Here is a 26,503-nt window from a genome sequence, read left to right on the forward strand (position 1 = left end):
AAACAAAATTTAGAGAGATTGAATTACAAATTTTACAAAAAAAAATAATTATATTTATTTCTATTTTTTTAATCGCTCAGCAAACTATTATTCCATAAGATTACATTGAATCTTTAGTTTTCGACTTCTTTTTACCATATCTAGGATATAATGAATTAACTATTTAAGACAAATTTTCAGAAAAAGTGCACGGTATCCAAAACTCAACTCAGTTACCTCACACACAAAAATTGATTGGGTGAATGAGTTTAACTCACTCAATAGGCCTTTCGGCATAGGTATGGCTAATTGGAACTGTGCTGCAATTAAAAATTTCTGTATGATATTATTTATCAAAATTTTATCACGATTCAAGAAAAAAAAGATGAAATGACCTATGATGAAAGCACGTATATTGTCGTTGTTGTTGTCAAATCTGTTTGACAAATATGACAAAGGATGATTTCTGCAAAAGGGATCGTAATTTCTTTAAGATTTGATTAATTAAGGGATAAAATATATTTATACAAATATTTTTCTGCACATTGTGCATCGCGTAAACCTGTATTTTTAGGGATGACCGTCAAAATTATTACCTTTCCCATCCTGCCCCTCAGCCCTGTGTTAGCAATAATTGTTTTACACTTTGTTTCACCTCCTTCTGTGAAACCCCTCCCAACTTACATGTGACTAAAATGTGACTGTGAGGACTAAAATAAGAAATGAAGGTTTCGCAGTAGTAGAAAATATGAGGGCGCCATCACTAGGGCAAAAATGAATTGAACACTTCGATAGGCCTACCATAAAAAAATCAGTGGACAGAAAAATAAATATGATTTTCCTGATGCAAATTTCTAACCATCTTTATGAAATATTCATGGTATCTCTTTTTTTATTTGTTTGCCCTGATCGAAGTGGGAAAATATCAATTTATTTTCAAGAGGAAAGTTTGAAGCTTACACTCTTAAAACAATCAGTCAAATCGACTAGACCAGTAGTCAGTTGGGTGCAACAGATATGACTTGAATAACCGTTGCACCCAGCTGACCCTATTAACTAGTCATTTTGACTGATTTGTTTTAATAGTGTACAACTTTCAAGATTCCTCCCAACTTATATGTTTTAGGTGCATTATTTCGACAACCTACGTGCATTGACATGGTAAAACGTTGAAAACTCTAACCCCCTCCCCCCCTAGCTCTCTCTCCCTCTCTCCCTCTCATCGTCTGGGCTTACTACAAGTATCCCTTTTCTCCCTTTTTACCTTTCAGTCCTCTATTTTCTTTTCCTTATTCTCTTTCTGCTCTCACCACTCCTCCCCCTCTCCTCCCCCACCCACTCTCTCTCTCTCTCTTATATTTCCAACACTTTCTTCGCTTCCACAGTCTTCGGCAATGAGCGGTATCTTTTAAAATGTCTATCTTGAATAAAAGTATTTCAGTTCACATAAATTCTTGTTTATTGGCAAAAATGTCACAATTTTATACAAAATGTCATCAATATAAGGCACAATTATTTTGGAAGATCTACACAGTAAACGTCTTCGCGGAACACACCGCCCTGACACCCATGAGTTGTAATAAAGAACATCACTTAATAATATACAGAAAAATATACTATCATTCTAAAAATAACATTTATCTTAATTGCTAAGTCACTCATTTCAAGAATACACATCACATATTGAATTACCTTTGCCTAGATTAAATATAGCTGAATACTGCGATTCGAATAATGTATGGCCTGTGGGAGTCAAGTTAAGTAAAATCTTTATCCCACTAGACGTGGATTAGAACAAGGCAAGGTGGCAGCCCGCCATTACACATGCGCAGATTGAAAATGATATAACGAAACGCATATGTTTGGTATTGGGAAGCTATAAAATGATATCCAGCTACATGTACTTCTTATTTTGGCACTATATAGTGGACGAAGAAGATTAATAGTTAAGCTCCACTGTAATCGTCACCTTCCAAGAAAATCATACATTTAAGTTCATTCAAAGAACCATTCCCCTCAGCACTTTCTTGACACATTTACAAACAAATCTACAAATAGTTTACTGATAAATCCCACATCACCTATCGTGTCTACAGAATAAATTATAATCAGAGAAAGACAATTTCATGATTGCTTTTGACGTCTTATTTTTGAAAGACAACACTATCATAAGACATTGCATGAATGATAACATTCAGGAAACTTTCTGCAGTTATAGAAATGATTTTTCCATCCCAGATAAGTCAACCGAAAAGTCCCACTTCTCACGCAATGTCATGAATGATAAAGCGGGATGTTTCTTGAAAGACAGAGACATTTAAATATTTCAAGATGAAGTTTGAATACATAAATTACTTTCGAATGTGTAGATGACTTGGGGAGCGTTTCATGAAAGGACTTGTCGGACATTTCTTGTGTTATCCGACAGTTACCATAGCAATCGTGCTTCTCTGCCAATCAAAATCAAAGAAACCTGTAAGATCTGACGACAAAATGTTGATGAAACGCTCCCCTGGAACAGGTATTCAAATCGGTAAGTGATAAACAGGAAATGATTTAATTATGGTTATTCCAAATGAAAGTGCATGTCAAAATATCAATAAATAAAGTACTGCAAATCAAGTACGTATACATCAATCTATGTTCATTAGTAAATTATATAGGTGTCTTTAAGGTGACTCGGCAGAATATGGCACTAACTTATATTGATAGACATAATCGGCTAATTTTGGCATCGTGATTTCAGTATGATTAGTACTTATTCATACAATCCTACATTATGACGAGTTCAACAAAATACACTAATGAGTTGCTTTACCCAAATAGTACGATCCACTTTGGTAACACTGTAAAGTTTGTATCTAATCTTATCTTATTACTGGTGAAGACTTTTTGTCGCAATTTGAATTTGGATAATCAAATGGAAGAAAGTCATTTTAAATCAACACTCGTCTTCAACAAGCCAACGAGTATTCTGCAAAAAATGTCCCGTTTTCTATGATTTGCTGGTGCGGTTGAGTATCTTTTGGACCACAGTCTCGAGCTTTAGTGCAGGATTGGACTTCGAAAACTTGCTTCTTGATCCAAACTCGAGGTCGGGATGCAATCGTTTGGTTCCATGGGACGGTGGTAGCGTAGGTTCTTCAGATGACAAAGGAGAAGCTGACTTGCCCTCGCTCTCAAAGGCTGGTAGCTTGTCTCGACTGAATTCGGCAGTTTCCATTGCGTCTTTTTCGTCGGTACCGCTGGGCAGGGGAATTCCAGTCGAGGCAGAATCGGAAAATCCTTGAGGGGCTTCTTCAATGACATCAGAACCAAACATGTAGCCGGCAGGTGATGCTTCTAGTGATTTTCTTCCCTCCTGAATGACCAACTTGTCCTCATCGTCATCCTCATCATCGAGATGTACTCGACTACCTGTCGATGCCACATCGAGGTCGGGATGCAATCGTTTGGTTCCATGGGACGGTGGTAGCGTAGGTTCTTCAGATGACGAAAGAGAAGCTGCCTTGCTCTTGCTCTCGAAGGCTGGTAGCTGTCCTCGACTGAATTCGGCGGTTTCCATTGCATCTTCTTCGTCGTTACCGCTGGGCAGGGGAATTCCAGTCGAGGCAGAATCAGAGAATCCTTGAGGGGATCCTTCAATGGCATCAGAACCAAACATGTAGCCGGCAGGTGATGCTTCTTGTGATTTTCTTCCCTCCTGGATGACCAACTTGTCCTCATCGTCATCCTCATCATCGAGATGTACTCGACTACCTGTCGATGCCACATCAGAATTTCCGAAGTAGTCGGTGACATCAGTGCTAGCGAGGTGATTGTGAAGACCAGCCATGTCAGATCCATCGGTGCTTGGGGTGTCAGCATCGTCGCTGAAATCCATGAAGAGTTCCGCGTTGCCTTCTAGGTGAGCCTTCTTGTGAAGCCTCAGATGGACTTGTTGGTTGAACTTAGCAGGACATTCTTTGCAGTTGAAGGGCTTGTCTCCACTGTGGAGGCGCATGTGGGTCTTCAGGTTGCTTGTACTGCTGAATCGCTTGTCGCAGACGTGACAGCAGTGTGGCTTCTCACCCGTGTGGACAAGATGATGCTTCTGAAGATGTGCAAACTGCGTAAAACCTTTTCCGCAAAGATCACAGGAGAAGGGCTTCTCACCAGTATGGACACGAAGGTGGACCTTGAGGTTTGAGAGCTGTCCGAATTCCCTCTTGCAGACATTGCATTCGTATACAATCTTTCCATTGCGACGTGGGAGCTCGTAGCCTAGAGCACGGTGACCGTAGTTAGGGTTACTGCTGCGCCTGACTCTTCTGGGAATATCATGCTTCATGGATGATTCAGGTTCTGGGAGATAACCATTGGAATCTGTATAAGGCTGATTTGGATGAGGTTTTGGCTGAATGTGGCGGTTCTTGGTCAATTCCATAGAGCGAGAATCAATCATTCTGCTGGACGGCATAGAGTAGATGGGTTGTGAGGCAACAAACGTTAAACCACCTGCAGAACTCATGTAGTTTGAGGACAGGCCATACAAGGGTACTGGTACGACAACTGGAGAACCACTAGCTGGGTACATCCTTGAGACTGGAATGGCTGGTTGGGTTGGCAACAAGGTTGAACTGCTCATTGAGGATGAGGATGTTGGACTAGGTGGCTCCTGTTTGATGTCTGTACCTGGTGGGCTGCATCCAACTCGGTGACTGAAGGGGAAGGTGGGAGGAAGGCTGGGATACAAGGTTTTACTGGAACCTGCTTCAGCACCAAGGTGGTCGGAACCACTGCCACTACCTGAATACACCGGGAAGGAAGACTTGGCATTGCTGACTTTAGAAGACATTTGATTTGGTCGACGGCTGAAGTCTATAGCATCTTCAGAAGGAGAAGGTGCAGAAACCACTGGCTCTGGAAAATAAAGAATAAAATGATTCATTACTTAAACCTATTTATTTCTTATACCGATCAATCAAATAATTATACAAGAATGAGTTGTTACAGCAACCAGAAATATTATTTGATGTATTTTTATAAAAAGTAGTGGTTTAAATTGATGAACATATTATTTTATTAAAAAATTGCAAAATGCTATCTAAATTAATTTCTATGAATACATCTTGTGCTCATAACGGGTTTACACTAATTACTTTTAGAATACTGATTTGTTTGTCACATTTGTCTTCAACCTGCACATCAAATTATCCTCCAACAACCCATAAACCAATTAAGTATTTTAATCAATTACAAGAAAGTATGCTTTGAAAAAAAGGACAAGCTATGATGGCCAATGTGATTTTGGTTATATAACCACAAGGTAATAAAAAATGAGTGACCAATTTCCTACCTTTCTTCACAACTGGACTGGCGCGAAGAGCGGATGCGACGGGTTTCTCAAGGCGCTGGGCAAACTCAGTGCAATACCACACAAACAACTCCTGGCCGGGCTCTACAGCCTTCGTTGTATAGTAGAAGATATCTGTCTTGTACTGGCAGGCCACGAGGTTCTGCTCCGCCGAAGCTCCGGCGGGGCTGACGTACTGCATCCAGTTGCTTCGCTTCTTGTCGAACCCATCAATATAGTGGACAAACTTCTGTACATTGTAGATCTAGAAAGCGTAAGAAATAAATATCACTTTGGTAATGTGGTGATAAATTCATATCAATTAAAGCATTGAACAGTATCAACTGGCGCTGTGGTATTCACAAATAAACTACAGGTCATGTAATTCAAACATTTTCCTGCTACAATCGTTCTAAAACAAAGCCATTCTTTCTTTATTAAATTGACATCTACGAATATAACTTCATCACATCAATGATTATAACATGAGGCATCAGAGATATATAAAAAATGATATCCCCATTCTCAACTATGATAACTACACAGTTGATGCTTTTTATTAAAAAAAATAAAGATATACACGTATATAATCCAGAATTGCTATATCTTTAATGTTTCTTCCGTTGATTCCGAAATTTACAGAAAACAGGAAAAGTGAAATCATGCCATATTCCTTACAAAGGATATAATAAGTAAAATTAGAAGAACGTGGAGGAAGGGGAGCATACAGACACCATAACTTACCCTCCAAAAGTATTTCTTGTTTGCATCACTCGGCACCTCTTCTTCCCTGTAAATCTTTCCAGCTAGGGGTCCGAACCGTGTACCTTTCGGGATGTACTGGTCTGCTAACACACCGACCACCTGCGCATGGATGAGACAGAATTTGAGAACATTTTAGTCAGGAATGAACATAGCGCCCTCATTAAAAAGGAGAGATTGAGAAGGGGAAGGGAGTGGAGAAAATAACAGAGGCATGAACATACGCAAGGCGTGAAGAGAGAGAGGGGGGGGGGGTACGAGAAAGGGGTGACATTCAAAATTATATTTATGCTGAACGTAGCGCCAAAGATTCAAAACATTCGCATCCCTTTTTCTATCTAATCAATTAGCATCTTTCTTATATATAGTGTTGTATTTGGAAGCTATGAAATGATATCCAGCTACATGTACTTCTTATTTTGGCACTATATAGTGGACGAAGAAGATTAATAGTTAAGCTCCACTGTAATCGTCACCTTCCAAGAAAATCATACATTTTAAGTTCATTCAAAGAACCATTCCCCATAGTGAAGATAACATTATTCTCTTCGGAGAATCACAGAAAAAAGAACATGCAAAATAGTGCATTTAAGTGATAATATTGCTTTGCTAGCCACGTATTTTATTTAAGTATTTACTTAAACAGTAAAAAATAAAATATATATTTATTTGACTATTTGACTAGATAAACCACTTTCATCATAACTCGTGATTTTTTTTTACAAAAACAAAAAGACTATGTACGCTTTTTAAACTTGAATCCAAACAAGTTTCACAAATCCACCAGAAATCACGTTACTAGGACGAGGCCAAACTCACCTGTTCATTCCTGTACTTGAATTTGAGATTGCCTGGCAGTGACGTCACCGACCTCGGTTCTTTGCTGGCTGGATCTGAGTCTTGATCCTTGACCTCGTAAATGCACTTCTTCTGGTAGTCGACCTCGGACATGCCAGTGGAAACGGCGTTATCGTTGCACCCCATGACCAGCCGATGACGGCTGTCGAAGACCTGATCGAAGTAAAAATGAGAAAGAATGGGAGATAATGAAAAATAGTGGTTAGATAAAATTGACTGAAAATGTTATGCATTTACATGGCCGACATGATCTAAAAGTATAAGGTAATTCTCTATTTTCTAATTTTGTTTTCATTTAATTTTAATCGTATTTATGCAAAGTAAATACATATTTGTCTTAACTTTGATATTTAAAAAGGTCTGAACCCATTCTGGAAACAACCGCTCGAAATAGTAAATTGACATTTTACCATTTCGTTTGAGAAAAAAAAATCATCATGGACAAATAAATATCAAGAATGTAATATTGATTTTTTTTATCATTGTATGAATTCTATAAGGAAAATGGAGCAGTGCTATTGATACTATTGACAGAAAAGGGGTAATAGCCAATGATTCGGCAGATTCGTGTTTGAAAACTTTGCACAAACACTTCAAAGAAATGACGTCATAATGAAGGATGTTCTCCGAAGCAATCATTATCAACCAAGTTCCGTTTGATAGTACACACTACAAATGCATACTTTGGCCCAATACCACCACTTCAAATAGTACGGGAACCGCAATCAACGGCTATTGACCCCGCGGGCTATAGTACGCCGAAAGTGAAATTTGATAATTCATTTGCATAACATCCCGTTAAAAAATATAGGAAATCATCTCGCCCTGTCCTGTGAAATCACCTTCTCTTCATATATCATAATATTTCCGCCAATTCCAGGGTTATCAAGTCACGCAAGCGAACCGGAACTTATTGGCACATACAGTCGGAAGTAATTCAAACGGGGCTCACAATCGATGACTAACTAACCTTTAGACATATAGGTAAACCCCGTCAAACCTCTTCCTCTTTTAAGCGATGTTTTGTTATCACTTTTACGTCACAATAGAGAAGTGAAAGGCTATATTACTAAGTTGTTTGTTTGTTTCCCCCTGGAGCTTTCCTGTTTGTTTCCAGAATGTTGTTTTTTTTATAATTCGCACTAAACATCCGACTCCAAAGTCCATGGCCACGCACATCCCATTTTGGATGATAAAATGGCAGAAAGTCATTAAAACATATACTATAGCTTTGGGCGAGTATTGGTCACGTAATTGGGTTAAAACATTACTGTTGACATGGTTGATATAAGTAAGAACAGGGCCTATAAATGTTCTTCCGTGCCAATGTCTGTCAATATTTACAGCAGAAAGAAATTATACAGATATCATCACAAGTAGGGTATTTATGAACTGATTTTTGTCGTCAGTTTGAAGACATAATGCATTCACAGTATATGTAACGTAGCCATTTGTTCATCGAAGTGTACCATAATTACCCCCCCCCCCCCCCTTAACCCACCTATTTATTTTTCTATTGTTTTGCCAACCCGTTATTATTGCATTGGATAGCGTTTTCCAGTACAGTTGGCCATCAATAATTGTCATCAATACAACCACAAAATGTGTTCGTTATTTTTAGTATTTATGCTATTAATATGCAATGACTAATTTGTATTTTTTCTCCGACTTTTCGGTTTCAAAAGTAATTAATTCATTAGTTTCAAGAATATATATGAAACTGATTCCATTTTAAAGGTAAAAAAGTAAAAATTGGGATTTCTAATTCCATAAAGAGACCACGAATTTTGTACTATCGATTCAACTGTATTCCCTTCTTTCATCACAATAACATAATTTAATTGGATTTAAAAAAAGACGCTCAAAGTGGTAAGGAAGAGGAGACTGTATTCCTATAAAGGCGCGGGTGAACTTTTCCATTATGTCTTCATTCCAATTATCGTTGTGTTGGTATTCGCAATTACCCGCCGATTGCAGTGACTCATAACAGTCAACCTACATAATATTCACAGCGTGTAAAGTTCAATTTTTCATAAACCAACTAACACTATGTGAAAAGTTGCATTGCGCATTCAATTTAATAGCGCTCGGATATAATTTTGTACCATAGCACCGCATTTACTTGTTAGATTATTATCGAACTTCAATGCGATCAACACGTGTGACTAGGGCTTTATAGTGAGTACCATTGGACTGGAATGCAGCAAAAAACAAATATCCTGGATCTATGACCATTGAACTTTGGTCTGAAATGTGCCTATCAAAAATATAGTCACTATTCTTTTTGGCATATGATTTGAGGTGTTTGATATTCCAGGAAACTTTCTTTGGGAACCATTTGACATGATTGAGTTAACCAGGATTCTATTCCGTTATTGTAAACCGTGCAAACATCAGTTTTTGGTTTGATTATCATTCCACACTGACATGACAAAATATGCATTGATGGACAATAAATACGATTTGGTCAATATCCATTTCCAAAAACATATCTATAACTCATGCAATATCGCCCTATCCTTTTAAAGCAATCGAAATGCTTTAAATAAAATCGCAACAAACGATTTCTTAATATTTTTTTCTGTTTGTATTGTACCATGTGTTGTCTAATATAATTTGGGGAAAATGAAATGACGTAAAGTTTTATACTCGGAGGTCAGAATTTAGCCATAAAACTTAAATATTTCTTCAGTTCTTATAATACAACTGTCTATTAAATTAATGAATGCGATCTAATCACAGCATTTATCAGTCCGACATGCAGGGTCTAGAAGAATATTAAATGAATCGTCTCCACTGTGGATCAAACTCCCAATTTCTACCATTATTTCACTATGTTATACATCCCTTACTTCCTTCTGCTACCCCTCCCCTTCCCCCTTATTCTTTACTTTTTTTTATTTATTCTTTGTCCTTGTGAAACTAATGCAGAGATGATATATCATTTTGTGCAACCATGACATTTGAAATATTACACTATCTTGTTATATACAATCTCTGCTCAAAGTATAACTTGAACTACTCTTTATAGTCAAATGTACCTCGTTTGATAAGCATCAAAGAAATGCCTCAGAGTTTGGCTTAAGACAGAAAATAGATAAGCAAATACCCGTCTCTTTCCAAATGTGTCGTCACTTCCTGCATCCCTATATGCATCCCTATATCCACCACTTTCTTAAGAATTCGCAGAATGTGTCAACTAAACGACACGCTTAAAACTGTCTGGGTAAGTGATAGCCCCTATTAGGATTAAAAGGCCTTTGTGCTATTTAATGTAACAATAGGGACCGGGTCATCACCCACCCCCTCTGTGTGAAAATGCCCCCTTTTTATCTCATTGTATTACCCCGCCACAATGGGCCCTCCCACCCCCTAACCCCCGACAAATGGTAACTTGAAAGCGCGCGACCATCTTTGATTTTATTAATCTGTATAGCTACAGGTATAGGGATGTGAGAATTATCACCATGTATTAAAAGAGGGAGGTGGGCATAAGAACAAGAAGGAAAAACTAGAGGGGTGTATCATATGGAGGGGGCAGGAGTGGACAAAAACAAAGGAGAGGGGTATCATATGGAGGGAAGGGTGGACAATAATTAATACAAAAAAAGGCTTTTCAGGAAGTGGGAATATTATAGGCCTGTGCCACAATCATTTCATTTTGACCGAGGTTTGACTTTGACGAAAGAATAATAAATACTAAGAAATGAACGCAATTTGCAATGAAGGTGAACATGGTAATATATGGAAAATGAACAATTACATAACAAAAAAATAGAAGTATAGGCCTACCATGGAATAAGATAATGAAGAGAAAACCTGGCCAGTGCTTCATGAAAACATGTACCTATAACATCACTCTTAAGATAAATGCAAATCTGTTTCACCTCATCAATAAGCAGATCTAAAATGAAAGTATCATCTTTAATACTATCAACATCCAGATATTAAACATGCATCTTAAAAATATTAAAGATTCATAAGTTGAGTAAAAGTAGAATCTCGCTTATCTAAAACAGCGAAAGTTGTTTGTTTAATCCCAAAAGCATAACCCCCGTTATATCTTTAAGGGAAATATAATGCTGTAGACTTAATTCTACCCCTTTGGATAATTAAAAGGGGAAGTCAGAAAGGAATTCTTAAAAGTTCGATCCTAGGACAATAAAGTCTTGGCATAGCTTTAACATGTTTAAGCCAACTTTATACGCCCGTGTGATGGTTAAATGCGCACTTTCTGAGAGTAATTGTGGGCCATCGTCTTCTAAGACGGTGTTGACGAATAACTACAAAATAAATCTTTGTACCAATGACAAATTCTACATAATGGAAAATGGCGGGTTCATGGGTGAAAGGCAACCGAAATCGGCTTATTGTCGTGTTAAATGGTATCTCAGAAAAAAAAATACCTTTCTCATGTGGACAAGTAGCATTTAGAGGAATGGTCAACAATGTGTGGACATCTTGAAGGCCAAAGCGGGACAGTCACAATTCATTTTCAGACTAAGTAAAATGGTATTTAAAAAAACACACTGCAAACACTGCAATACATGAATGCAATAAAGTATGACTTTTGACTAATTCAAAATATAAACTAATGTCCATAAACATAATAATAAACGATGCTTAATTATCTCTTATGGTATGCTCTAATTTACATAAATTAATTATATATTGATGGAAATGGATGGGCACAGAGTTAATTGAGAGTTTGTAAAAAAAAATAAATATGAAACAAAGTTTTTATAACTATACATTTTTTAGCTTCCTATAACATGTTTAATGCGAAAAACAATGATGCCCTGTGGGTATTTGAAAGAAGATATGCTTTGAAACCTGCCATGGTAAATGAATCATACACAAATAACTTTTTCGAAGGTTTAATGGACATTCCATTTGAGATCAAGCAACAATACTGTTAATTTCTATGATAGTTTAAGATTTGTCGAAGCAGCAAAGAGAGTTTTTTTTTCTTACCGATGGATGGGGCTTAGGATTAGGCACGGGGAAGCTCGGGCACATCGCTCGGTGGGCCGCCGCTAGGTAGTAAAGATCTCGCATAGCTAGCGAGCGGGGATGGTCAACTATCACCATTTTCCCTTTCCTTCGAAAACACAACAGCACAATATCACAACAAAGTTATCGGGTGAGGGCAGGCAGAGAAAGTAGAAGAGTGTCCGCTTTCTTTGAGAGTAAAAATGTGTACTATGAACCAGAGAGACCTGCATTGACTATTTGTAGCTCAGGCGACTTTGCGTGCACCACGGATGTCCTCTCGCTTTTGCACCGGCGGAACAATACGCTCACTGAATGTGTGGGTCGGGTTCCGCTATTGAATGGGTCGTTTAAAGTACACTCATTTATTTAGGAGAACAAAACAAGTTGAACGATTAACAGATTTCCCGCTTTGTTGCGGCAAGACACTAACAAATTAACCAAACACCGGAGTTCTGTCTTATACAAATTCCCACTCCTATAGCATTGTCCTGGGCGGGGATTCAAAAGAAAGGGGTGGAAAAGGCGGCAGCTTTCATCCTCATCATCAAAATGATCAAGAATCTTTGGTTAAATAGATGAAAGGGGGTCACTTTTGTTCTTCTTCGAGTGGGTCCAATACAGTTTGAAGGTGGTAGTTACATTTTAACACTGGTGCACACATAGTGGATCCATGCTAAGCTAGGAGTTATTAATCAAAATAACAGTAATTAAAAGTAAAAACAAAGAGGGTCGGCACTTTGATGGAACGGGAACGTGTTGTTTAAATTAAAGAAGATATAGACTCGACGAAAATTTCACAAGGGGCGTGGCTTAATATAGTCAGAATGGGTATAAGACTTCAAATACACCTTAAACTGAATAATCTTAATAATTATAAAGCAAAAGAAACACAGTTGGATCTCTCTATATAGTTTTCATATTTTGATGATTCTTTATTGTCGGAATTTTAATTTAAATTCCATTATTTAACGATAATCTTATTTGTGTTTTACTTCATTTCATGTCTATAGTTGCATTTTCACCACTAGCTTGCTTTTGTTTATCATCATGATCATTATCACTGTGTTTTCATTAATATGTCATATTAATTTTTGTTACTCTGAAAATAACTAATTCAAATTGAAAATGCATCTACACAAAAAGAGTATGAAATATTATACAGAAGGGTTATACAACTTTTTGAGGCACAGACAAACACGAATTGATGCAGGTCAATGAACTTATTGGGGTTTACAAATCGGTCCGAAAGTCCATGTTTGAGTCGGGTGGTACCGTTTATTTTACATTACACAACTTGTTAATGTAGTATTCATGATTCTGTGATAGTTGCAATATGAAAATTACATAAATCGATATATAATCAACATTTGAATTATTCGATATGGAAAATGATTAGAAATCTTGTAACAACAGCGCACGACTGCATTGGCAGTTATTTTGATTTAAAAAAAAATCAACAATCATCAAATAAGTTGATAATTGATAATGATAATCCATGACGGTTTTCAACATATCAAATTATCAAAAATATGCATTTATTCAATTTAAATTTATGCATTGCCTATTGTTTTGTTACTTTCTTTCTTTTTAGTATGTATAAGAATACATTCATTTATAGAGAATACTGTATATATTACTAAATACTATTTTGTTATTTCTGAGGTTCCGCGGGAACTTTGATAATGAAACAAGATATTTATAGCCATTCATTAATCAAACCAAGGGTTTTGGCTTCTGACGTAAATAAAAACAACAATATCCTGTTGTTCGTGTGTGGCTGTTGTTGTTTTTTTTTTTACTTATTCTGTTGGCTTGAAGTTTTTCCACAAAGTAGGGATATGTATGTTCAAAGTGTTCTTTCATTAATTGTCATTTTAGAGCCCGAAAACGTAAACAAGAAGTTATAAGCAATGGTTGATCCAATGAGAATATTAGTATAGTGGTATTTACTATGCTAAAACAAGGGAGTGACGTCAGATGAATTCCAAGATTCCGCGAGTTCATAGTACAATATTTGTTGCACTGGTCGAATAGACCGTCGACCGCGAAAAGGTATTTATGGTCAATCTTTTGGTAGAGAAATTGAGGAGGGAAGGAAGAGGGTTGCGATTGTATTTGTATTGGGGTAAACATTGGTGTAAATAATAAGTAATCAATCATTAAGATTAAAAAATTATACATCGGATAAGATGGGAAATACACGTCCTGTCATCATTTCGGATTGTTTTCTGTTATTTATCAAAAGGGGCTAAGATGGAAATTTCTATTTGAAAAAAAGTCAAGCGAAGCAAACAAGAAAGGGGTATCGCTAATCATTCCAAAATAACACTTCTCCAATGATTGGGGCACAATGGTTATTTTACAAATAAGGGGCGATGCACCGGCGCCCTTCCCCCTTATCATATTCAAAAAGATACTTGAGTTGACAAGAACTACATGAAGATGTATGTAGGCCTATCTCGGACCGAGTAGTATCAAAGAATATAAAGAAAAGTCTATAACTTTAACTAAAATACGTATAGGCCTATTGTTTTCCATAATTCCGTTATGGTCAACATCACGCTTTTGAAATAGAGAACTGCCTGTTCAATTCGGGTATTCATCATATATTTTTATTTTAGGGGTAAATCCTTAATCAATTTCAATCACAAAATCAAAATTTATATTTATAATAAAAATAAACTATTTTCATTAATCCAAGTGAGACCAATCCTTTAGAATTTAATACTCTCTAGTCTCAGCAAGAGAGTAGGTATCGTAATTATCATGAATATTCACTTAACGAAAAATCGAACGATATCCTTGGAGGGTGATCATTGGCATTCCCACTCCCATTTCTCTTTTTTTTATTTTAACGACACGCCCCTTTTTGCACATGACGTCATTCCCCGACAGTTTCGTTTTTGCAACTTTCTTTGGGATATTTGTCTCGGTGGTTAAATGCACGTTTGGATATAAAGAATGAGACCTGTTCAAAGTCCGAACTGTCTTTCTGAGAAAGCGAAAGTGTCCCTCAGTATCTACCCTCGACCGCAGCCGGCATGCTTCCGTTTTTAATATTCCGTAAGGAGACGCCAAATAAAGTTACCATGGCAACACACGGTAAATGCAATAACATCAACATACTATTTTTTTTTAATTCGTATTTTCAAGAAAAAATCTAAATCATTTTGAACGAAGGGGGCATTCGTGTGCTACTATCAGATAATAGCGGATATCATTATAATACAATACCATCGAAATAAAGTGAAAAATACAGATCGATGTCAAAGGAAAAATGATGATGACATGGGACATAGAATAAATGAAATATTACGATAAGGATTTTTATACAATGATGTGGTCTATCAGTATCACGTTTCTGAGATTTTGACAATGAGTTATATCGCATATATATTGTGTTTATAAGCATAACACGTTGTGACTTCTTTTAATTTGCCCATTATTTAATATTTACAGATATCTTTACTTGTTTTTATATATTTTTTCCTGTGTTTATCCAGAGTTGTTGTTTGAGCCATCATTACGGAAATGAATATTCATGACATTGGTCATTAGCCTAGTCATGTCAATGAATAAAGAAATGGTTTCTGAATGTACTGAAATTAAAAATGACACTCAACTGCAAGAAATAGAAATAGTGCGAAGTTATGCAACTTCAATTTCAAAGAGGATATTTCATCATTCTATTTTTTAATCAAACTGAAATATGATCAACATGGCAATGACTGAATTATGGGGTTTCCTCTAATAACATTTTACCTCAAACCAAAAAATAAAATAATATTGAAGCTCCTCAAATCATTATTTTTACAAGAAAATCATATCGTTGGGATGTACCACCTCTTACTTATGACAAATGAAGCTCTATTTCTTTATCTTTCTTCCACTTTCGATTTTTCATTATCCATCCAAACTTAATGAACAAATAAACGAGCGAAAACTACTGCGCACTTTAAGTAACTACTGCGCATATTCATAATATGAAATTACAATCGCGTGATTTAACGTTCAATATTGGTTCCAATTTACATACCGCATATTTTATTTTTTATTTTTTCCTCCATACTTGGAACCATTGGAAGTGTGGGTGACTATTAGCAGACACCGGTGCGGTCAGAGGAACACACCAGAAGACTAACAATTGCAACTTTCATCCGCTTAAAGGACAAGTCCACCCCGACAAAAAGTTTATTTGAATAGAAAGAGAAAAATCCAACAATCATAACACTGAAAATTTCATCAAAATCGGATGTAAAATAAGAAAGTTATGACATGTTAAAGTTTCGCTTAATTTCACACAACAGTTATATGCACATCCTGGCCAGTATGCAAATGAGGGGACTGATGACATCACGCACTCACTATTTCTTTGGTATTAATTATCTGAAATATCAAATATTCTGATTTTGTCACCCATGTCATTTGAAATCTAGCTTTATTCCTCCCTGAACTTGTGAATTAACATTGTTCAATATTATGTAGTTCAGTCAAGTTTTACATTATTGTCAATTCTGTATAAATTGAAATATTGTATAATTCAAACAATAAAAAAAAGAAATGGTGAGTGATAAACATAGGCTCTCGCATTTGCATATTCACTGAGTGGTGCATGTTTTGAGCAAAATATGCGAAACTTTAAAATGTCATAACTTTCTTATGTTACATCCTATTTTAATGAAGTTTTCAGTGCTATGTTTGTTATATGTTTCTCTATTTATTAAAAACAACATTTTTCTGGGGTGCATGGACTTGACCTTTAATAAAGATTACCAAGCTTGCGTTTTGTAATTAACTGTTTGATGACCATTTTTCTCGGTGATTTTCCTCTGATAGATGTCAAAAGCTTCTGAAAATCTTGTATATCCGATTGATTGAAAACATACAGCGGTCAGCATGGTCAGCATGGTCGGGGAAACCAGGGACCTATTACATGGTGAAACACATTGAAAAAACCCCTTCGCGAAATGCTCCTCGCCGTTCTCTTCTTAATTTTCGAATCTTCAAAATGTGTCTTCCGTCATTCTTTTTACCCTTTTTCTACTCCTCCTTACCACCCCACCCCCCTTCATCTTTATTCTCATTGTTCATTGAACGGTTATGGTCTATTGCTAGTTTTTTGTTGTTCCCTTATCTTCTTTATCCTCCTTCTTTTTTTCCTTATAGCCCTCCCGCCATTCATTCATTCTTTCCTATTCTCTCCACTCTTCTGCTATTTTCCATTCTTCTTCAACATGTTCAAGCCTCAATTGATATGACTATGACATGTATGATAAACAATGTAACTTTGTATCGGAAGACTGACGAAAAACCTTGAAAATGATCATGATGATTGTGTGAAAAGAAACATTCATGTATAGGTATTCCCACTCTCATTGTTTTTAACTAACCAAGAATGTTGGTAATGGCTCTCATCCGGCCCACGCCACCCACCCCCCCCCCCCTTTGAAAATGAGGACCATTTTTTTTTTTGCTTGTCAAATTTTCATCGGGAAAATGTGCCTCCCTCTTGGAAAGTCCTGGATCCGCTATTGACTTGTTGGATAGCAGATCACAATTCATCTTGGATGTAATTTCGATTTAATCAACAGTTGGTAGATTTATATTTTAACCAACTTGTTGGTTGGTTAAAATTCTGAGAGTGATCCAGATCGGACAATCCAAAATTTCCATGACATTAATTCCAGTTTGGTAGGTCCATGTTTTAAGTCACGGAACTATCAAAAGAGAATACCACCTCCCCTCCCCTCTCTTAACCATGTGATCAATATCATTTTATTTCATCATGTTTATTGGTGATTTAAACATCGATAAAATGTCTCATAATTGATATGTAGTCTGTGCTTGCACTGTCAGGAGGATTTATTACTACTTTCATTCCCTTTTCGAATCAATTACGAAGAGTGTTGCGTCAGCATCGTCATCTGGTGACAAGTTTTCAGATAGGACAAAATCCTTGATTTTGATTGGCTAAGAAAACAGGTATTTGGCTGTTACCATGGTAACTGTCGGATGGAACAGTCCTCCCATGAAACCCTCAATAACTTCGATAACTTAGATTGTGATCGATATCCCACTATCGACAATGATCGCCTGTTCGAATCCTACCTTTGGCATTATCACAACTGTCATGATTTTAGTGGATGGAGAACATCTCGGTTAAAATTCATCTAATACCAGCAAGAATCCGTTTCCGACTCTCTATAGCTGTTAGAAACTGGTGCCGCGTATGAATTAAAACAGAACGAATATTGCACGCAATTATCATGGACTATAATAACACTTTTCATACGTTCTCTAAACAAAACCTAGATATACAAGAGGATTAGCTCATTTTTTTATTCATTGATGCAAATAAGGAGAGAACAAAACCTTGGGAATATACAGCTTATTCATTTTTTTCTTGTCGGAAGAGCGATCGTATTTCTTTTCCATATGGTTGCAGAAAAAAATGTATAAATAAGGCCCTACCAGTGAATACCTCGGAGTTTTTGTTTGGTTGTGTCAGTGATTTAATCAAAAGCTGGTGTTTAATATTTACATTGAAATGATCTAATTGTATAAAGGTAAATGATATTCATTGGTGGGTCATAAATTATTCATAACCGTTCACTTTTTAACTGCAAAAATCTACGATGGATTACAATCTATAAAGTTGAGGAAAGTAATATGTTATATATCGCATTTTAATGTAAATTTGTCCTTGTCTTTACCCCTAAAAATCTAGAGCAACTATGTATCATAAACTTAAGAAACACATGTTTAACCCGTTTACGAGATGTTATTTTGCTTGTTTTCTTACAAACAATGGTCATGATGAAATTGTGTATACGAAGGCGGGGCAAGGAAAATTTCTAACGACGCATTTATTTTTCTATTCTATTTCATAGAAACACAATTATAGATCTAAACTCGCTTTATGCCTCAAACAGCGTTTTTTTTTATTCTCTGGAATACAAGGAATACCTAAAGTCGCCTGGGGGGTACGTCTAGGGAGATGGAAGCAAAGTTTGGAAAATCGGCTGTTGACAGCAGAAAGAAGGGGTTCCAAATTTGAAATTTCGTCTTGCTTGCCATTTTTGTCGGAACTCCTCTAGCTGCCTCAGCGGAAGGGTGCAAGTGCACCCAGTGTGCCCTCAGCCTACGCCCTTGAGGATGTAGCCGCTTTATATTCTATACACCTTCTAAAATGATATAAAACTTGTAGACAGGCTGAATATCTTTGAAGTCCGTAGTTAATATGTGCAGGAATGGATGACGATGGGCATGATTGGGAAAGATTCAGAGTAAAAAAGAAAAGAATAACTCACGCCTTCGTTATTAACATGGACCTCAATGACTTCGTCGATGTCTGATTTTAACAAGAAAAGGTGTTGATACTATTTGCATATCACCCCCCCCCCCCCTCTCTCTCTCTCTCTCTCACACACTAGCTCTCTCAACCGGGACATCTGCAGAAATTGGGGGAAGTCCCAAATCACAAAACACGTGTCAATATTTGCTTAATGTTCATAGTTGTAAATGTCCTGAATCTGCCTGACCCCATGCATACCGCCTATTTAAAATCATGAATATCATATTCCCTTGGAAATGATTGGTCAAAGTAACAATTTTGTTGGTGCTATGTTTGCGATCGATAAAGTGGACGTTAAAAACCACAGTGTAAAAACTGCAGTGTTTAAACTGACACCAATCAGTGTTAACAGAGGACCACACCCTAAGGTGTTAAAATCACACCCTAGAGATTAAACATAACACCAAAGAGTGTAAATGTAACACTCGAACAAAATGTGTTGTAATAACACCTATAGGTGTATAACTAACACCACTAATTTAACACCGGTGTAAAATAACTGATGTGGTCCTCTATGTACACCGGTTAACATCACAGTTTTTGCTGTGCATCATAGGTGACCCACAACCATGATAAATATATCGTTAGTATATGCCATTTAATAAACTATCAGTTTAGATGTTATCAAATAACTGCCTTCAATGCCCCCCCCCCCCCCCGTACACACACAGAATTTGATGTTAATGGTAATGTTGAAAATAAATAAATAGATAAATAAATAAATAAATAAAATTAATACATACTTGCTGTAGAAAGATTATTCTATGAATGGATGAATGAATAATTAATGATGACAATATTTTTTTCATAAATCACAATGATTAATGAAAATAAATTACATTTTCACAAAAAATTAAGAAAGAAAAATATGCTGTCACTCTATTTCTCAGCGTTCTCAAACCGGTAAGCATGCATGATCTCACAGAATCTTTATTCTGCGGTTCCTTTTCAACTGCAAAAAGTGCAATCACCTGTTGAAATGTCATTCTTTTGTATACCATTAAGCTTAAAACGACGCCCGACTTCATTTTCTTTTGCCTTTTGTTTCTACTTCCATTCCTGTTTCGGGTGGTCGAATCAAAGTCGCATTAACAACCACCCGCCCAAAATACCAGAAAGGGGAAAAAGAAAAAGTGTTGTTTACAGACAATCCTAACAGCCCCTAAGCAGGTTCATCATGTTCATGGACCGTTTTAAACCATACAATCCATGTTTGCGTGAGGAATTGGTCCATATAGGATCCTTGAACCGGTCTTAAACTAATCGGAATATGATTTTTTTTTCAGTATTTTCAGATTTTTTTTCCAGTTCCCTCTCAAAATTACAAAGGAAAGTTTACAAAGATCCCATTAACATAAACTAAAATGAAACAATGTCGGTGGATCTTATCAGTAGCATAGTGAGCTAAATGATTTAAAGGAGGAATCGTGTGACGTTTGGGGAAAAATTTCGAAAAAGCTGCATACGAGCGAATTGAGCGAGCAACTTTTGTCTTATACCTTTATAAAGAAATATTAGGAAAATATCACATTCCATCCTTTTTTCTTACCCTTTAATTACCTTTTTTTTCTTCGGGGTTCCATGACTCCGAGCCCCCCCCCCCCACAAAAAAAAAAAAAAAAAATTGCATGTCAGTGCATCTTATTGAGAAAAGGGAGTGTCACAATGTAACCGATTCTGCAAATATCAAAATTTGGGCAAACTATATGAAAATAGGATTCAGTCACCATTTCCCCTCTCAGTTTATCTTGGCCTGTCTTGATTTCTCCCGAAACTCTTTTTATCTATAGATCCCAGGATCTTCATACCAAAGGTAAATTAATTAACCGACTTCTTTTCAGTATGCTTTGCACTCCAAACCTAATTATATGTTGGCTTGTAGACTTCTGTAGGCTGTCTTCATCTTGAGCTGAAATTGAAATCGCTTTCATGAAATTTGTCCTCCATGATGTTAATTAGTGAAGTCATCGACTTAAACAATAATTAACTTGACATGCCGGTAGATATCAAAGAAGATAGCTTGCGATCCTGTACGCTATTAATACATAATACACTCAATGCTCTAGATATGTTTATGACTTGTATAACATGACTCATTTATGAGATTTAAACAATCTCGATCTTATCTATACCGATATAAAATGTATCGATACAAGATCAGACAGTGTCGTCTGTTAGCGCTAGGGCTAATAGATGAAATAACAAAAGGGTGATGTCGGATTTGCAGGTAAACTAAACACCCCTAGCCCTTGAACCTATTGTTAAAGAACAATTCAAATCTGATATTTAAAGGGGTCGGTAACAAATTAACCGGCCCGTTGTGAACACAAAGGCTTTGAACACTTTGAATAGAAGCACAAGGGCGATGTGAGGCCGCGGCTTTTGTCCAGGCGGGTGGCGGTATTGTTCGCCTCCAGTTTCGGCTCATGCGAAGTGGTCAGCACCGCCGTTCGCTCATAAAAGGCTCACTTTACTAAGCCTTGTTTGAGGAAAGTGTTAGGGCCTATTTTCAACAGATCAAGAACACGCAGTTTAAGAAGTTTTTGCTTTGAAGGCTTTGAATTTCTCCCGATTGTTACCGAGTTATATTTGCCAACCCCTCGAAAGATGTTGCCCTCTTACGTGCCCGGCTCACCCTAATCAAAGTGTCAATGTACTTTTATAGCATCGTCTTCGATGCTAATTCAAAATGAAATATGGGATTACAGTGCGGAGAAAAGCGTTTCATAAAACAATATGTAATATTTTTGGCAAAAAATACTTAAGAAAAATTGAATTCCTTATATTTCTCAAGGGTGTCCACGAGTGTTGGAGTAATGGATAAATTGCATTTTTTAAAGAAACTATGAATTGCAAATTGGTCGACGCAAAATCAGTAAAAACAATTTATAATGATATAATATTCATATTCTTTGAAAAATGACAAATTACTAAGTGAGGAAGAGCAGAAACAGATTATTCAGCTAATCAAAATGTACGCGATAACTGATACCATCAATGACTTTAAAACATGTTAAAACATGTTAAAAAGAGCACATCCTCAGTGCCCACACTGTAAAAACTCCGGTGTTGATTTAACACCAGCCCGGAATCTATACTGTCTACACCAGGGAGATGTTAAACAGCACCAGTTTGGTTTTGGTCTAATAGTAGATAGGTGCTTATACAACACCAATTAGTATTAAAACAACATCAAACTGGTGTTATCTTAATACTTCTCTGGTGTGGATATAGATTAAGGGTTGGTGTTAAATCAACATCGGAGTTTTTGCAGTGCATGATAGTTTGTTGTATTGTCCGATATGCTGATATTCATTAACAAGCATGTATAGCAAACTCGAATAAAGATGTCACTTCAGCTATCATCAATTAAAGCATGCGCGAAATTTGAACGAAAACCCATGAAAATATCACCAAAAAAGTTTTGTTCCTATTTTTTTTTTAACTTTTGTGATGTCTCACTGAAGCTGACGTATTCTCATGTATAGACCGTGTACAAATAGACGTTAACTGCCATCGGAGTTTCATGAATTTTACTTATTGTGCAGTAAACTGCATAAATAAAAATATAGTCACGAACAACTTAGGAGGTTTTGTAATATCTTCCTTTTTATACCTATGAATAGAATGAAAAGAATTGAGTAGAAATGGGAGATTAACATTCCTTTTAGGTGTTGAACAGATGGGAACGTGTTAAAATTTCAATTGAAGCCCCCCCCCCCCCCCCCCCCCATCTATTCATTTCACCATTCATCCCTTTGGTATATACCACTTTGGTTTTATCTCAGTCTTCATATTTTATTTCATCATCACTTTCCTTTATTCACTGCTTTTCAGAGTTTTAACGTGACAAGAAGATCGTTCATGGCCTACATGATCACCAGAAATACACTCTTAGGGGGTAAAAGTGCGAATTTGAACACTTCTGGAACCCTCGAGAGAAAAAAAATCCCAAAAGAGTTATTTTGTGCTCAATAATCTTAAATTGTTTTAATAAGAACCTAAAGAGTTTTCAATGTTGCTGTTTAAAGGTTCCAAATACGGGACAAGCTGATAGAACGAAGGGTGTAGAGAGCGAGGGTGATCGTGTCGAATCTAATCTCTTTTAAAAAAAAATGCCTGCTTATTATTTTATCTATTGTTGCGCTTCATAGTCATTGATTCAAAAAGTTGTTTTTATTTTTGAAGATTATATGAATCGTCCGTATTTTTTTATCACAATATATTTTCATCAAAATTGTAAATAACTTTCCGCCGTGTTTTATGCAGCGCAATTGACCCGGAACCAGTCCAATGATGTGATATATTTACAACTAAATAAGCCTTTAGCAATCTGCGCTTCTCGCGAGGAAAACTGACATGATTGAAAAGTACTAATTTCAAGAGATCATTGATCTTCTTTAATCATACATCTCTTTAATTTCAAGTTCATTTTTGCAACAAAATTTGGGTTTATTTCCAATTCGTCTAATGCCAATTCGTCCAATTGCCAACTCGTCTACTATCACTTGGTCTACCATCAATTCGTCCACTATCCACATGGTCTAATTGCCAATTTGGCCACTCATCATTTCGTCTAATAACCAGTTGGTCCAATAGTCATTTAGTCCATATACCATTTGGTCTAAGTGGACTAAGTGTTAATTGCGCAAAATGAATGAAAATGAAATGCACACTGGACCAACTGGTTATGAGACGAAATGATCATAGACGAATTGGTTATTAGACTAAATGTTGATTGGACCAAATGATTATTGTACCAAATGATTGTCATGATTGTTAGAAGAAATATTGATGGACGGAATGGCATTAGACTAAATGAAAGTTGACCGTGATAAGGCCATTGATGCAAATATATCAGTACATTATACACTGTTTAACATGAAATTAAATGACTTGGAACTTTGTAGCGTTCAAACAAACAAATAATTAAGTCTAGACTAACGTTAACAGTTATGAATTTGAAACCCTAATCTTTCTTATCTACTGGCGCACGTTATTATCTCGATTCTATTTTTAAATTGCCCATTATCCCTCACCTGACAAACTTTCTACACCACCACCTTGGAGCTGTATGTGCTACTTAAACACATAATGATTATTACAATAAATGCACCCCTGTGCGCCTGTTCAAGACCCCTAACATTCTTCTACACCCACCCCTTCCTTCCCCGTTCTCTCTCTCTCACTCGCTTGTTCTTCCTTTCATTCTCCCTTTATGTTTCATCAGATCGCACCCACAAGGCCGACCCAATTAAGGTAAATAGCCACTTGGTCCACACCTGATTCGTCTACTATCCGTTTTGGTCTCATCCCAAAATTCAATGCCAATTCGTCTACAGCCAGATTCGTCTACTAACAAATCAGTCTCATTGCATTTTAGCCCAATTACCATATTATGTCTAATACCCCGTTAGGCGACACCATTTCGTCTAATATTATTATATTAGCTGTTTATGAATCAAATTTCAATCTGGAAAAGGTGCAAATAAGTAGAAGATAAAGTGAAGTTTAATAGACCCTCTGGGCGATAGACTAAGTGAGAGACTGTTATAAAATAGGGTAAAATAACAACGTGTAATGTAGACTACACGGCCAAATTAGACTAACTTTACATTAGACCAAATGGGTTCAGCCTATGTGTATTTACGCTGTGAGAAGTAGACCAGCATGAATTAGACCAAGTATTTAATGTTAACTCACCCCCTTCCTTAACCAATTCTTAAAAAAAAAATAATATGCAACTCGGCATAATTTCAGCAGGGTTATCAAACCTGAGAACCAACCCGAGAAACCCGTCATCCATAGCGCCATAATTGCATTCGCTTTCATATCTCTTCATAACCATATTATTATCATCACTCCATTCAACGTTTCAAAGTCCGCCCCTCTTAAATAGGAAAGTATCACAGCAGAGCACGAGAGCAAGAGGGGCTGGATCGCGGGGGTCAAAAATCAGGGCAATAATTCAGGCGGGCTTTGCTGGTGAAAGAATCGAAAGTCGAGTGCACAATGCCAACTGCAAGTGCAAGCATGCATTTTTACCGCGCTCTATAGCTTGCTGCTGTTCCTCTTTTTCGTATGTCGTTGTAAAAGCGAGACTTTGGCATAAAAAGATGGTTTATGTACGATTTCTAATGCTTGCTGCACCTGCAGCGGTGTTTGCTCAAAATTTTGTAATCGAAAGGCTCGATATACAGTATATTGACTTAACTTTCGAAAGTCACCCTTTTATATTGTAATTACTCCCCGATATTGATATTTGTTGTTTAATGCAGTCATTTTGAAAGTGAGATAATCAAAATGAATACAATTAGAACTGAAACTATTCAGCGCTTGCATTTTATATTGAATTTCATAAATTTCCCTGTTTTAATCAACTTGGTAAAATAGACATTGGGCACTAATTCCTAATGTGGTTGCGTTGTTTTCAAATGTGGTTGCAATAATGAAATCACTAAAGGAAATTAGTAGTCGAAAAATTTATCTTATATTGTCAATAGACAAGATGTTAATTAAAGCACACGACCACAATTGTTTTGTTTATATATATTATATATATATATATATATATATACATGTATGTATATGTTCGACTGAAATTATGGAACGGTGACTTTTCTTTCCTTCCATTTGCAATACAGTCCGTGTATTTCTTTAAAAGGGTTTCTATCAAATAACATGAATTTGGTTTAAATGTTATAATAACGGTGAAAGCTGCCTTTTGTTGTCAATAAGGAGATATATATAACTGTTTCATGAGAAAAGATGATATAACAAAGATATATGCAAATGATATCGTATCATCACAATCAATCGCTTCTCTGAAAAAGCAGTTTTTATGCACTGAAGAGACCACCAATTAGATTAGTTAATAGTTTAATAAACAAATAAATAAATGAATAAATACATAAATGAATAAATGAATAGATAAATAAATATATAAATAAACAAACAAATAAATAAATCAATTTATAAATGAATAAATAAACACTATTGACATGATTGGTGACTTGTGGTGGACCAACTGCAAAACCTCATTCTTGTAAAACAGCATCCCTTCACCCTTCCCCGCCCCTGCACCACCAAAACTACCCCTTAGCCACCAGTCATGCTTGATTTTACCCATTTATGTATAAAAAAAAATCGTTTTGGAATTCATTATCAGAATTCCACATGGACAATAATATCCGAACATAACGTAAATCATTGAACCGTCG

The 26,503-nt window shown here is 36.4% G+C and overlaps 1 protein-coding gene across 1 annotated transcript; it reads right to left on the reverse strand.

Moving 5' to 3' along the window:
- Positions 1-1,414: 1,414 nt before the first annotated feature.
- LOC121414107 (PR domain zinc finger protein 1-like) lies at positions 1,415-12,216 on the reverse strand. The gene is made up of 5 exons (XM_041607170.1): positions 11,909-12,216; positions 6,896-7,087; positions 6,059-6,178; positions 5,318-5,579; positions 1,415-4,881 (listed from the first exon to the last, which is right to left on the reverse strand). The coding sequence occupies exons 1-5, from the start codon at positions 12,023-12,025 to the stop codon at positions 2,975-2,977; spliced, it is 2,598 nt and encodes an 865-aa protein (XP_041463104.1). The 5' UTR covers positions 12,026-12,216; the 3' UTR covers positions 1,415-2,974.
- Between the last annotated feature and the right edge of the window lie 14,287 nt (positions 12,217-26,503).

Source organism: Lytechinus variegatus, chromosome 4, assembly GCF_018143015.1.
Source record: "Lytechinus variegatus isolate NC3 chromosome 4, Lvar_3.0, whole genome shotgun sequence".
Classification (NCBI taxonomy): domain Eukaryota; kingdom Metazoa; phylum Echinodermata; class Echinoidea; order Temnopleuroida; family Toxopneustidae; genus Lytechinus; species Lytechinus variegatus.